The 16,784-nt window shown below is 30.5% G+C and overlaps 1 protein-coding gene across 1 annotated transcript; it reads left to right on the top strand.

The window, feature by feature from the left end:
• Window positions 1-2,316: 2,316 nt before the first annotated feature.
• LOC108758014 (sodium/potassium/calcium exchanger 3) lies at window positions 2,317-12,726 on the top strand. Its single transcript, XM_018502722.1, has 6 exons — window positions 2,317-2,515; window positions 6,059-6,534; window positions 9,932-10,175; window positions 10,827-10,988; window positions 11,118-11,423; window positions 12,297-12,726. Exons 1-6 carry the CDS (start codon window positions 2,419-2,421, stop codon window positions 12,614-12,616), a joined length of 1,605 nt encoding a protein of 534 aa, XP_018358224.1. The 5' UTR covers window positions 2,317-2,418; the 3' UTR covers window positions 12,617-12,726.
• Window positions 12,727-16,784: the final 4,058 nt, after the last annotated feature.

Below are 16,784 nucleotides of genomic sequence, written 5' to 3'. Positions count from 1 at the left end.
TTATAAAAAAAATATTTGTAAATCTGCGAATTTGTACGTGAGAATGGGTGATCTAATGGGTATACGATAGATAAATATGTTTTTCATAACGTGTGACTATTCTTGAGAATATTCTTATCAGAAATCGTATCTTTACGATTATGTATATCGATAACTTCGGGATAAATTTCAAGATTGAAGTTTAAAGAATAAACTATGCTATCGATTAATATAAATAAAATGCAACAATGTTTCGATCGCATTACCTTTGAAGATGAAGTTGAAAAAAACCTTCATTCATTCGTCGGTTAAATGCAACTACGGTTGTATACAAAGTGATATATTTTAATCTTATCAAGTAATTATCTCGGGGAAAAAAAGCGTTTGTGAAACAAAATTTTCAAACGGAAATTGTAGGATTGGTAAACAAATAATGAAACCAATTTTCGAAAAAATTAATTTTTCATGGTCGTCATGTAAAGGTTATTATTATTTTTTAAATAAAATAAATTTTTTATATAATATATTCTAATTATTTTGCATATAAAAATATTAAAGTTGAATTATTAAAAAATCAATAGTTTTTACGAGACATTTTATACTTTATTCCAGCACACATTTGATAGGAAATATAAAATATCTCGTACACAATTAATTAATAATTATACCTTAATGATAATAAGATTAGAAACAAGATCGTTTATGTGAATAACTACAACGCCTTATACTTTTATGCATAAAATGAAATTAATTAATTTGTGTGAGTAAAATACATACTTGCAGATTGTAATTTTGTAAATTACATAATTTTTCCTTCTTTATCATATCGATTTTTTCAGAAAATGTGAACATTTGCCCTCCTCAACGCTACAGCTTTCATAAAAAATTTATTATTAAGGATGCTTTTAAAAATAAATTGCCTACTGATAAGATGATTAAAATAAATCACATAGTATACTGCATAAATAATAATGAAATACTCTAGTATACTCGAGAAAATTATTATTCAAATAAATTATTGTCAAGTTTTTATGTTCACATTAAGCTATATATAGTTGATTATGGATCGAAAGATAAAGAATACAATTTATCATATTATCGATGTTAGTCGTCGATATAATTTGAACTACTGTATAAACATCATAAACTATATTTATTACGATCTTAAGAAGGTTCTCCAGTTTTTTCGCATGATATAAAGATCCCAAGTAGCAAGTTGTAATCATTTTGACATCAGTTAGTCATTTTAAATTATTGACGTCATATTGAAATTTTATATTGAAAGTTTGCGTCATCGATTCAGTCAGAATTCTATTGTTTTCAACTAAACTTCTTGCACAGTTCATCTTTCCTCTTTTTCTTTTCGCGTTGAAAAGATAAAGAAAATCATTACCGTTGTTTATCCCCTGCTTTCCTTTTTTTAAATAGAACGGAGAAATTCTATCGGATATCCGGAAAATATTCGGCAATTTTACGATCCGGTATATCTCTAATAATAATAACAATGTCTCATTTTTTTAATCAATTAATAGTCAATTAATGAAGCAATTTATTTATCCATTCTACGGCTTATTTACAACGTAATACTTAATAATACCAGATAAATGACTAATCGACGACCGGTAACGTTGTTAATGATCATTTAATCATGTATACCGGTAATAACACATCGAAAATAATGTACGTATTTTCAATTTAAATATGACATCACATTATATGACGTTATGTGGCTGTGACAAAATCTAAATTAAATTTAAATAATTAGTATAATTATTTTAAAAAAATATTTTTCAAATAAATATTTATTTTTATTATAAAGAAAATACTTTTTAATAACAAATTACAGTTTTACTATTTAAATTTTATTTATTATTTATTTTTCATAAGATTACAATGGCATTTTGCATTCTCTGTGCTTTCGTGTTATGTATATGATAAAAAAAAGTCACACAAGTCACATAATTCCCCTGTACTTTGTTGAGCTGGAGAACTCCTTAAAATAATTGCGCTAAATTACAAAGAAAAAAGAACCCATTTGCTGAAAAACTCGATAAGTACATAATCATTAAATATTCGTTTTTATGCGCATTAACGTATCAGTGAATCGGAAGATCTAATGCTGAAGATTTAGAGATAAATCGTACTCTTTGTAAAGATCGATAATCGGCGCGTAAACTTTCATACGTGTCTTTATCTAATTTCGCTCCCCTCGACTTCCCAAGGAAGATAAAGCCTTCGGCGGAAAGCCAGAGTAGGAAGGAGTGAGGGATCTCCTGATCAACAGAATTTATCATAAATGCCATTACCGTGGTACAGAGTGTTCAGACAGCAGCAGTTTACCGTATTTCGTCCGTGTGATTCTGCGTTACGTAAAAATTCCGTTTCGACGAACGCACGTGGTAGCGCGATTCTACGAAACCGCGCGATATTTACGCGAGGATGAGTGGCAGTATCGCGTCGTCGGCGGTAATCGTCGTTCTGGTTCTTGCTTTCGCGCTCGTTGATAGTGATCCGGAATACACGCGACTAATCAACGGTGAGTTTACTAACATCGACGGATTATCGATTGTCCATTGTTGCTATCGTTCCACTTCAACCTGCTCTTATAATTAGGAGCGATGCCCTAATTATTAAAAAGAGGGGTCTAGTATAATCTTTGTACTTTTGCATTATCTGTCAATATACAATATGACCATTGGCTGCTATTTTGCATATTGGGACGTGGCGAAGCAAAGAAATTAGAAAAATAACGAAAAGAACGATGAAAGAAGAAGAGGTTACATGAATCTCGTGGTGTAGTGGTTGGAAAAGTGAAAAAGAAAACGAGTTCTCATGCTTTCATTGTAATAATAATAAAAAATTAAACGTGAATCGAAGTATAGATAGGAAAACAGGTTGACAGATTGTCGAATGCGATTCGGTAATTACTAATGAAAAATTTTACGTCGTTTTTATTTCAATGACCGTCGCACTGATACAGAGTGCTAATATGATAGTATTATTTAATAGATACACGCAATCTTTCTTAAACTAAAGAGCAGACGGGCAAACTTTTAGGCGGGTCACATAATATCTATTTTGATAGCATATATATAGAGTAATTCATTTAATAATCTTAACAGACAAATATTTTGAAAATATGCGATTTTACCAAAAAACTTTTAAATAAAAGTCATTGTTATAATGTACGTCAATCTTTGTACAATACATTTTTCATTTGGAATGTTTTCTGATAAAATCACGTATTTTCGAAGCATTTATCTTTTAAGATTAAAATTAATCACACTGTACATATATATATATATTTTAGCAGAGAAATGTAACTTTAGGTCTGTTCTTTTTCGAAGAGTTCTGAACTAGTCCTGAACTAATACAATAAGTTAGAATGAGACAGATTATATCTGTTTTACTCTAACTTATTGCACCAGTTTAGAACTTGGGGTGAAAAAAGAACAGATCTTTTGAATTTGCTTCATAGAGAGAGGATCATTTAAAATAATGCTAAAAATAAAAGAACAAATCAATTAAGTTATCTTTGCGAAAAGAAAGTATATACATCAGAATGATTCATTTTAATATTAACAGACAAATATTTCGTAAACACTCAATTTATTTCTCACGATATCATTATCGAATGACGAATGCACGATGTGCATTTACAACAATTACGCCTAATTATTGCAAGTGCACATCGTGCATTCGTCATTCGATAATGATATTGTGATAATTCGTGACAATTTCGAGACAATAAATTCACGACGATTTTGTTGCAACTTGGTAACAGTTAAAATTTTAATTGTCACGAATTATCACGATATCTTCGTCAAATAATGAATGCACGGCATATGGCATTTGCAATAATTACGCACGGCACTTATAATAATTACGCGTAAATTTAGAGAAGTAAAAGTATTTCCATTTTTTTTTATGCCAAGAAGGAACCTTACGGAAGTGCAGGCAACTTAAATTGTTGTGACACAATACCGGCGCGACGCAATACGACACAAAGACACAGCTGTTTTTTAAAGAAAAGACTTAAAATGCACTACTCACTTTAAACCCTCATAATTTAGCAAAGAAAAATTGCTGCATAATAATTAAAGACAAATTTTAAAGAGAAAATATTTTATTTTGCGATACGATTAAAGAAATTTGCATAAAAAATTTTGTTCTCATACATTGTCAAAGTTGAAGTTTATTCTTCAATTTTTCAAAGTTTACTTTAAATTAGTGCCTTTTTTTAGTGAAATCGTTGCAGAGACACAGAATTTAAAGCATTCGAAACTTGAGATTTCAAGTTTTAAGGTTTTATATGCTGACACTCGACGCTTATTTTTAGCGTTAAAACAGGTCACGTGATCAAAATTGACACTAGATATTCGTCAATTTGTATCACCTGTTTTAACGCTAAAAATGAGCCTCAAGCATGAAAAGAATTTTTAAAACGCTTCTTAAACATCGCCATTATTGCTACTACTTTTTGCAAAGATGCGTAATTTTGAATTTGCTCCTTTTTAGACGACTGTAAATAATCCCCCCTTTTTTTAGTAGTATATATGTGTGTGCTTGTAATAAACGGATTAAAACATTATATTATATAATTATATCAATAAGGAAATTATAAATGTAGATATATACATCTATATTTTTTTTTGTTAATATTAAAATAAAATTTTGTATTCGTTTATTTATTCAAATTATTTATTTTTATGATTGTTTTTACATGACTGTCTACAATTCGTGTAAAAATAATTACTGCAATGATTAACTTCGAATTTTATCTCATCAATAAGAAAATAAAAGTATATCAAAATAACTGATAAAAATCAAATATTTTGCAAACATGTAATTTTTTATATTATTTATGAAATATAAGCTACATTTTTAAATATAAATTTTAAAAAATTTCTTAAAATGCATCTCAAATGCATTTTAAATTGGCATAAAATAGAAAATATAATAAAAATATAATTTGATATTTTTATCTATATGAGTTGGCGGATCATAAGAAATTAATTGTTAGGCCGCATGCCATTTGCGGGCCATAGATTGCGCATCACTGTCCTAATTTATTTATTTATTTATTTATTGAAGAATACTTTTATTCAATTTGAAAGTGAAAATGTTTACAATCTTATCAAAGATTATAGTTTTAAGATGCACTTCATATCGCAATTAATAGTAATTTTGATATTTCTTATTGTACTGTACTCGAATCACTCATTATATCAAGATTGCTTTTGTCTGAGATAATTACAAAGATAATACATGTATTATGTTATCACATCATAAAATAAAAAATACAAAGCGGAATATAAGAAATGTCAAATGCTCGCAGGTACATTAACAAAGCTATATTTCCTTAAAAAATATCTTCGTATAATTATAGATACAGAAACGAAGATAAAATATTTTGCAACGTTGGAAATATAGAAAAACAAAGATATTTTTTTAAAAATTAAAAAAATATCTTTGTATAATTATAGACACAGAAACGGAGATAAAATATTTTGTAACGTTGGAAATATAGAAAAATATTTTAAGAAAAGATATGAAAATGCGAAAAGCATTCACAATACGTAATTACATTGTTCTATATCTCCAATTTGTAACGAAAATTTACCCTAAAATGCACATACGAGTAATGTTTTTAAAAAATGCGAATTAAAACACAAAAGTTTCAAAAGTGCTAAAAAAATTTATGTATTTTTAGAATTCTTTGTATCATATAAATTTTCTGAAATATTCTAAAATTTCTTATTTCATAATTTTTCTGAAAAAAATTTATAAAATCGAATGAAGTTATGCTACTTTTTAAGAAATCTTTATAAATTTAAAATATGAAGAATTCTTAAAAATGTTATATAAGATACGTATTATGAGAATTTGTTTTCATCATTCAAGATGGACTTTTATGAAAAATTTGAAATATGCAGTCTTGTAATTTATATAAGGAAAGAATCTTAGAGGAATAAGAATTTTAATCTTCCTTTTTTCACGAACATTGATTAATTACTACTTTTCTTAAAACGATCAGCCGGAGAATTCTTCTGAATAGATGCTTTGCTTGTTTGATTAGACGGAAATTTGTCTGCGACCTCGATTCTTAAAGGATCCTCGGAGAATAACCCAGTTCCAAACAACGTTCGCGAATGGACTGACAATCAGCTCTTGTTCGCGAAGCAAGAGGACAATGAAGAGAACTGCGAGGAGCGTTCAATTAGGGAGTTTCCGGAGGTGTTCACGTACGAACAGCGTCTTCACGGTGCGGTGGTACTTCACTTATTCTTTGGTTTCTATTGCTTCGTTCTGACAGCGTTCGTTTGCAATGACTATCTGTTACCGGCGCTTGACATCTTATGTACGCAACTAAACATCAGCACTGATGTCGCCGGAGCAACTTTCCTCGCCACAGCGAGTTGCTTTCCCGAGTTATTTGTCAATGTCGTTGGCACCTTCCTGACCGAGTCCGATCTCGGTGTTGGTACCGTGATGGGCAGTGCGGTTTTCAACACCTTTGCGACACCGGCTTGTGGCGCGTTATCGGCGATGCAAGTAAGTAATGCTTCAAGTATCTCATACAAGGATTAGTGCGGAGCAGTGATAAAAACGCTGTTGAAATCTCGGCTTTGATGTAATGCATATAGACACTTGTGTTCCATTTAATCACACTTGTATTTGATGGTATATACCTTGCTTATAGAAATTTAATACTGGAAAATGGTGATTAATTTTACTTTGAATATTAAAAGCACTGTTATATAATACTTATAAAAATGTTTGAATAATTGTCATTTGTCATGCTTTTTTAAAATCAATAGTATTTCAAACATTATATGTATCGGAATAAAGTCAATTTCTTCGGGGGAATAAAATTAAGTTTGTAATATAATGACATAATGTTTAATTCAAAGACATATACGTAGTCCAAGCATTCTGTAGCTTGAAATCGGAAGATGACAGTTTAATAGGGTCTATGATTTCATTGAGTCTCTTTCTATCTTCAACGAAAGTAGAAAACACGGAACCTCAACGGTAACTGACGGTCACTTAAACTGTCAATTTCTGGCTTCATCCCTCCATCACTGAAAAATATAAGAATATATATTTGGTTTATGTATATATGTCGTTGGTATAGCTACCTTGTACTTATGTATCTAAATTTAAAAGGTACTCTACGAAAAATTACAGGTACAGAAATATGCTGCGGTACAGACTTTTGCATAACTCATAATGCATAGTTTGTAAGAGAATCAATCAATCAAAGTTCGTCTTTTTCGTGAAATGGAAAGAAAGGAAGGATTCTGATTGGTTGGCTCCCTTATGCACTATGAGTTATGCAAAAGTCTGTGCTGCGGTCTTATCTCTGTCTACGAACCTAGATAATGCATAGGTACTGCTAAAGTACCTAGGTACTGTACGTATTAAGCGTTGTAACATACCTAGGTACTTATATCTAGGTATAATATGTTATAATACTGGTCGAATGTAGAAGTTGGCAAGTCACAACGCGGATGTTGGCAAGTCGCAACGCAGATGTTTGCAAGTTTAACCCCCAACAAGTGTAGTTATACTAATTATTATCGTAAATTAAAATTCCTGATAATAATGCCAATGATGCAGAAATTTTTCATATAAGATACATAAGAGAGATACTTTATATATATAGTTTAAATCGGACACCTATATCGAATTGTTAAAATGAAAATATCGCATTTAGAAAAAGGTTTCTATTTAAAAAAATATTTTTACAGACTAATTTCTGATGTAAACGTTGTCTATGAAATTAACATTACTCTAACATTATTTAACGATCATTATTCTTTCGACAGAATGTCTGCTAGTGCCTCTGTCGATACATGTTATATGATATGATCTGAAATTTTATTTGTCATTGTCTTTTATTTATCATCTAGATTCTAGATCATAGATCACGTTACACTTATCCATCAGTTTTTCAAAACATTTTTATTACGAATATTATAAACTTTTAACTCTTAAAGAAACCGCTTAAAAAAATGTAACTTTTATGAAGTAAAACTGTAGAGTTATACAAAATGACTTATAATGCATTATTAAAAACTAAATTTACTTTTTCTTTAATAATAATTATAATTATCTAATCATGATTATCTATCGAGATGTGATAATTTTGAAATATGACTGATTGGAATTAGCCTTTTCCCTTTTTTTATTATAAAGTGCCATAATATGAACCAACTGTTATATGAAAGAGAAAAAGGAGATGATATCAAACAGATTATATACATAGTTTAGAAAATAATATATACAATATTAAGTAACATCTTGCGTAATAACATCTCACGTAATATTATCATCTCTTAGCGCTCATGATTACTTTAATTGCAACTCATTGTTGACGACACTTAATTCAAAGTAAAACTAATTGAAGTAAAGGTCGACTGATTACACTTCTCGAAAAGATTACACATTTCTTCTATTAAATAGTATTTCTCAGAATTTCTCAGAATCTTCACTTCATTAATCTAGAGGACCTAGACATAGAAATCGCTTACAGTAAATAATTCGCGTAAGAAGATCCATTATATCATCAGATATATAATGTCACTTTAATTAATAGATAAAGGATTCTTGTTTATCTTTATCGATGGAGATCCAAAGGGTTTTTATTTTAAGAAAGAAGAATGTGATAAAACATAACAAAAATTAAATTGACCATATCAATTTATAATTCAACTTCAATCAAACATCCTCCTTTTTTAATCACGAGGATTGTATAGGAATTATCTCTCCGATCCCCTAGATAATTGACTTTGTTTATCTAACCGATTTTGTTGATATAAGGTAACAATTTTTTGAGAAATAAAATTGTTACGTTACACAATTCTCACATACTATAATAGTCTACATCCGTTTTACGTTACTTCTTACCTAATACACCATGATAATGTATCACTCCATTCAGTGCCATTTATTGTACCATTAAGATTATTTTTACAATCTTGTTCATCTCGTAAGAAGTGCATATCTCAAAGACAAGGAAATTCTTATCCATGAATATAAAGTACAAACTTTACTTTTATGACTGTTGATTTTAGAACTATAAGCTGCGCCTCAATTAAAGGTCTACGCGTTACCGAAAATTCTTTATTGAATTTTATTTTATTTTGCATATATATCTTGTCAAAACAAATAATGAATATAATATAAAATATGTTTACAAAAATATTTAAAAAATTTAAATTTTATTCGTCATGCTTATTCTTAAAAGCTTCTAAATATACTTATTCTTTTAGAATTATGATTGTTTTCAAGAGATGCAATATCTACGTGTAATTTCTATAATTTTGATAGATTGAGCTAATATTTTGTTATTGCAATATGAACAAGTTTTTTTTATTTCGAACTGTTTAGGAGATATAAAAATAATAAAAATGTTCTACAAATCATCCTATAAATCATCTCTCTCTTTCACTCACGCATGCACACACATTCTCTCTCTCTTTCTCTCTCTCCACCTCTCTTTTGCCATTAAATGTTAAATACAGTAGACCGGAACATTGATCAAACTCAATAAAGCAAATGTCGAAAACAAATGCTTTTTTTTTAAGTGTTAAATCGCAAGATATTAAAAATCTATTGTACATAAATTAAACTATGTTAACTATATAAGGTTGCTTGTTTCGTAAGTGAGTCTGTTTCATGCTCATATGAACGATGCTTCCTTTATGTTAGCAGAATTTTTTCCTATCGTATTCGATAAATATTAATTAATTTTTAATCGTTCACTTTGTCTTTGACACAGTAATAAATTTTAATGGAAATACAAATATGCATGTGTGTGTGTGTGTGTGTGTGTGTGTGCACTTAACGTATTATTGTCCACTTTATGATACAATATATATATTTATGATACAAAGCGCAAAATAATGATTTGTTTAATTAAAATTATTTTTATATTCTTTAGCAGGCAATACCATTAGAATGGCGAATATTAACTCGAGATTGTATAATTTATGTGATATCAGTCGTCGTTTTGGTGATCGTAATGTGGGATGGCATAATCCAATTGTACGAAGCAATCATCCTCATGGTACTGCTCATCAGTTATTTGATGATATTATTTTGCAACAAACTTATTGCGCGCTGGTATAATAAGATCGTGCATCTGTACATCTACAAAACTCGTAGTACCAATTTTACCAATGAAGAAAGTAAGTGTCATTACTAAATTCTTGGAACTACTTATCTTGTACAATTTTCATGTACGTACGCTGTTCTGATAATATTGATCTATTTCCTAAAAACGAAAAAACTGCGTCAACACCTCATATAGATTGTCTATCTATGTGTTTTAATATTCTCTTTGTTGAAATTCTGTGTTGGTTTTTCATATCGAATAATATAATTCAATTTAACATGTGGATGTCTATTATATGTATAGGAAAGATAATCGTAACAATATATGAGATATTTTATAATATCATGTTATATTAATATACAAATAATATTATTTATATATTATTAACAAAATATATATTGTTATATAATATATAAATTATTGGAAACAATTACCCATATATATTCGTGTAAAAATATTTTTTAAATAGTATTATAATTTCTGATACATAATATAATATATATAATTGTACGTTACAATCAGTAATTTTAAAGAACCATTATCAATTAATTGAGTGAAATGATTTAACTAGAAATTTGTACTTTCCTGCAATATCCTTCACTCTAATACTTATAATACTTGTCAACATGTAATGGAGTAATTCAGTATAATCGCATGTGTGTTCGTTTAAGACTCTGAGAGATACACCGTTTATGTATGAATTTTGCATTTTATTATCCGACAGCGCCTAAAAGCAATGAAGAATCAATGCCTGATGGCCTCTATAGGCCATATTTTCACGGTGAACTCGTGGTGGAGTACAGAAGAAGCGTAGCGAGCCGGAAGTCTTCTGTTAACGTAGAGGCACAGAATGATGTGGAAAATATAGAGGAGTATGTGGAACCAGGTACAATATACGTGTATAATTTTTGCTACACGCAACCCGAATGATTTAGACTTAATTCGGATATTATATATTATGTATTACGATAAGCAAATCACTTAATCGCTATGTCTTGTGAATGCTCGTTTTCAGACACCCCATTTGTATGGCCTACTGGCAGTAAATTAAACAAAATATGGTTTTATCTCGTTTGGCCATTAAAATTTATGTTGTTCGTTACCATACCGGACACCAGATATAAACGATGGAAAAACTGGTATTCGGTAACGTTCATTATGTGCGTCATATGGATCGCGGTGGCCTCCTACCTGACATCGTGGATGACGACTGTCCTCGGTGACACCATCGGGATCCCGGATTCTGTGATGGGTATCACGTTCCAAGCTGCCGGTGGCAACATACCAGAACTCGTCTCGATCATTATACTTTCGAGACAAGGTAAGCTATTCGTATAACGCCCTAGCAAGTTATTGAGATGTCAATTCTGAGTTTGCCTACTGAATTTTTTATTACCACCAGCGGTTACGAGCAACTTGATGGCAACAGTAGGTAGTTTGACAAATACGTAGGTAGTTTGATAAGTGAGAGGTTTTTTTAAAAGCAGATATTGAAAAATAAGTCGAATTTTAGTTTAAAAAGAAGTAAAAAGAAGCCATTTATGAAACTACCCACGTAGATTGTGGCAATTTTTATAGCAATATTTTACAACATTTTTAATTATTTGCGCAGGCAATCGTTGTCCGCATAATTTCTTTAAGTTGCCTTAAACCAAATGACTATTGTACTGGTGACAACAATTAACGTGATGCAACTAAAGGAAACTTGTGTTGAGCAAGTAATTCCTTTTTTATGCGAAGGAGCTTGAGTCAAAGTAATGAACGTATCTAAAACACAAACACAAAGTAACAGAATAACATTATAGTAATATTATATAATTTTCCACTCAACAATACAGATTGATTTGTTTGGAAAGTCTATATGGATTTAGTAGATAAAGAAAAAATCCAGGATTTCTACGCGAGAGAAATTATTAAATTATTTGAAAGATAGAAAAATATTGTAGAACAAAATACATTTATTACAGATTAAAATTATTTTTGACTAAAAAATGTTTTATTTAAATTTTGCTTAAAAATTTATACGAATTTTCTGGACAACTCAGTAATCTAATGCATGTATGTAATAGATGAGTTACATTACTGTAAGAACTAAACTATTATACATTGTAACGTTACTGTTACTTTGTGTTTAGCGGAACTTAATTGATCTGTAAAATAAGATATTACCCAGATCGATTCTGTTTTTTCTCAGGTAACGCAGACATGGGTATGAGTAATACATTAGGGTCAAATACGCTCGATATTCTGCTGTGCCTTGGTTTACCGTGGATGATCAAGATCCTTTTGTACCAGAAAGACATCGAAATTGTTTCGGGTGCCCTGCGTTTTAGTGTGCTTTCAATTGTTTTGTGTGTAATCGCTTTTTATCTGGTCACCGCATTGTGCAAATATCGTTTGAATAAGAAAGTAGGTGTCATTTGCTTGATATTATATGCGATATTCTTGGTATTTGCATTATCGTTTGAACTGAATGTCTTCTTCCTGGTGAACTTACCTATGTGTCCTCCTTAAATCTGCCATTTTATGTGGCGGTATAAGATGATATTTTTCTGCTCACGAGGGAGATGAGATTAGTTGCTTTTATTAACTTTGAAAATGTGTTCAGGAAACCAAAGTAATAGGACGACAAAAGTTCTTAGTAACATAAGATTGAAAGTGTGTTCTTTTCTATGGTTATTATTCGTAATTTTTTAGTTGTAAAGTTGCTTTTTGAATGTTTTCTTTGTTACAATTTTTACGTTTTATTTATATATTTTATTTCTACGAAATAAAATAAAATCATTCAATATGAAACTATTGATTAAGATCGTTTTATATTGAAATAAATGTAAATATACAGTTTGTATAATAAAACCAGTTTATTAAAGATAAAAAAGAAAAAATTAAAAAAGTTCATATTTCATTTTTCATTTTATATTTTTTAATAATTGCCCTGTATACTCAATTTTGCATTTAACTTTGAAAATTAATTGGCTATCGTTGTTATTAATATAATATTTTCATATACTCGTGCAATATTTGTCAGTTTCTAACAAGGAAAAATTTAATGTCCTAATATTCTGGTTGAGAGAGGAGGTTTTTACAACTTTTATTATAAAAATTATTATATGTATATATAATTTATACACTAGATGTTATATATAATACTGTAAATCATGAAAAGACGCAAAAGTGTATTTGAAATGCCTATTTTTGAGATGGGCCAATCAATGGCAATCTAACGAGAGTCCGTATCTTTTTATATTGCTCAATTATTGCTAAAAAGTGAATTGTTAATTTGTATGTGTGTGTGTGTGTGTGTCTCTCTCTGTGTGTGTGTGTACGGTAATATTATTATAAAAAAAAGAAATGCAATGCTCGCACGCCAAAATACGTGACTCTGAAGAGGATTGCCGTTTGAAAAAATTATTGTAAACGAGATGCAGATCTCGAGAATTATAAAGATTGCCCATCCCAAGCTTAATATTACTACAGTATAAATCGGCCTGAATCGGCCGTTTTATATTTACAAGCGGATGGCATGACATTTCCTCTTTGATGTCGATTTTTTCCGCATTTTATGAGCACGAAATACAGTTTTGGACCATCTTTTCCCTCCCATACTTTCTTCCTTTCTTTTTTTTTCATTAAAACGCTTTCGAATAATCGACAGTAACATGCTCACACACACAGTGACAATGGATACACGCCAATTATCACAACAATGGTCCCTAGGATTACCGAAGACGCGCTCAGCGATAATAGCGAGATGCCCATCGCAGCATTGGTCCCCTTGGTCATCCAGGATGTCGTTAGTGACCGTGATGGATATGCCCAATGACCATTAGGATATCCTCTTAGCAATGGGCATCAGCAGGATACTCCTTGGATAGGCATTCTGGTCACTTCATGCTCTTAAAACGTGGAAAATGGTCGGACGATAAAATATCATGACGACTTTATTTCATTCGGTATATTAGAAAGGACTCTGCGCGTCGGAAATGTTTTTTTTTTTTTATTTATTTATTTACTTTGTCGATTCGGATATTGCTTGTCTATGGCGTCGCTGTACTCTCCCTTTCTCTTATCGTAATAATAAAGATACGACAGACTTGCCTATGCGGCGGTCAACGAGATCTACGTGTACCTATTTACATGTAAATAGGCGGTAAGTAAAGTAGGCGTTGAAGAGAGCGCAATAGGCCGCGGTGACATTGCGCGTGTTTCTTCTATTATCGAATAAATCGCATTACAGTAAAAGTTAAGAGTGTGTAAAAATCGATATTCTCGAAAGAATCATAAGAAATACGGTCCGCTTATATTACGTTCTTGTTCTTTCGATCAACACTGACCGTTAGCACACTCATCTCTTTCATGGATAATACTAATTAAATCAGTAATTTAATTCGTAAAAATTGAATCGATAAAATATTGATCTAATTGATAAGAATTATCCTTGTTGAGAGGCATAATGAGAAAGAAGTTTTGTTTATCTTAGGAAGCGAACAATTGAAACTGGTCTTTGGCAGTATCGCCTCGATCTTAATTTTGTCTTATCTGAATTATCATGAAGCCTATTTTTATCGCGATTATTTCCGTCCAAGAGATCTTGATATTAATCCAAACATATCTCGTCGCAATGTTAATCTTTATTAAGATGCACATGAAATAAATATAACATAATGTGACGATAAAAATACAAATATAGAAACTGCACGCAAAAGTTAAAGTACGGATGTGCATTAAAATAATCATAAGTAATTGAGCATATACATAAATCTAACAAGTAATTGTTAGGAAAAAAAGTCGTTCTGCCTATTTTGATTTTAACTTGAATTCATTCGATCTGCAGTACAATATTATCAAGCAGTATAATATTATGCAGTATAATATTATCAAGAGCCACCTGATATGACTGTAATAATGAAACGAAACAATGCAAAGCAATAATTGTAAATTAAAAACAATTTTATAAATACATCCTTCCCGATCTGCAATATTAGGACGGATTTTAGCAGCTGTAAAGTGTAATACGGAGGTTTACCTTATAAAAGCTGATGGCATATTAAAATCATATTTTTATGATTAGATGAACATTGCATTTCATTTGCTTATCGTCGCATTATTTTATTCTTAAGCTTTGTATTCACAATGCTAGAAATCGATTCGAGATCTCTGAGAAAGAATTAATAAATTACATCTGAACAATTCGCACACATGATCAATTATCTCACTCCGTCCAGATTTTAGACCAATTTCTAGCATCGTGGAGATAAGACTTTATATAGTGATGCCGATAGGCAGTCATCGATCTCTCGCTGTTTTCTCTGCACGTTTTTCAGGCACGCTTCAGGTACTAATGCCGTGTTTTCATTATCCCTGATAGCTCTCAATATTTCTTTCGATCGCAGGCTACGTACAACGATAGTTTCATCATTGATAACACGAGCAATCCTTGTATACAGGCAATTTGCATTGCGACTGACAATTCAAATATAAAACTTTTGTTTAGGGGACTCCAATAACTTTAAGAACTTTAAAAAGACATATTTTTAATCTTTTACAATCAGTTATTACATCAAAATTGAATTTTAAAATTAATATTATAAAGTTTTAATGGTTCCCAAAATATTTAAATCCACTTTCCGGAAAACATTGTTTTTTTAATTGTGTCGTTATTGTAGCAAATGAGCGATATATTGTCACTATTATGAGAGCAACGATCAAAAAGTTTAAACTGCAGTCGCTCATTGTTCATTATTGACGAATAAAATGAATCGTTCCATATAAACGAATATAATAAGTAATTAATTACTGCCTTTCAGTATTAAATTAGCCAATATTAAATTGGCCAATATTAGATTTCTGTAAGGGTCAGAAAGATGATCTCTATATATATATCAAGGTCATTGAAAGTGGGTCCTCTAAACAAGAGTTTTATCTATTCAGAAATGTAAAAAACCAACGGATGATGCCGAGACTCGCGTATCGATAACGATTAACGTTCGATGCCTTCCTTGTCGATGAGATCGCAATGTGTCGGTTTGTAAGCATATATTACTACGCGAATACTATAATTCGTTCAATACTTGGTGCGCGATATTTTTTTATTTTTTTGATTTATATCGTGACATGCTCTCCTTTTAATCATGTCCAAATATTTACACTGGAACCTACTTCGCTGTACTTGTGTCACGCATCGGACGAAAGTCTGGTTTGAAAAAACTTCATCAGGCGCGATAAAAGTGTACGTACTGGCAGCTTCCATTATCCCTCTTTTTTTTTTCCTTTTCTGTGAGCACGTGCGACATTGTACATTTCCAAGAGACTTAGCATTTATCAGTGAGTTGACAAGATTAAGTGGAATGTCAATAACATCGATACGGTATGTGTAAGAAAATTCTCGCATACGCGTAAAAATGAATATCAACGAATTCTTTATTTAAAAGAGATCAGTTAAAAATACGCGATTGACAATATTTTGATACAAATGAAATTAGATGTTGGAGTACGCATCGCAAAAAAATTTTGTCGAGGCTTTTTTTCTCGTATTAATTGAAAAAGTTGACCGCAAATTCTGAGAAAAATATTCTGGCTGTACCAATAAAAAGTACAAATAAAATAAATTTTTGATTATATAAATCAGAATTTTGATTATCGCAATTAAATTTTTGATTATTTCAACTAGAATGTTTGACGG

This window comes from Trachymyrmex cornetzi, unplaced genomic scaffold, assembly GCF_001594075.2.
Source record: "Trachymyrmex cornetzi isolate Tcor2-1 unplaced genomic scaffold, Tcor1.1 scaffold15, whole genome shotgun sequence".
NCBI lineage: Eukaryota > Metazoa > Arthropoda > Insecta > Hymenoptera > Formicidae > Trachymyrmex > Trachymyrmex cornetzi.
The sequence above is the reverse complement of the archived record's forward strand: the minus strand, read 5'-3'. Positions and strand labels throughout refer to the sequence as shown.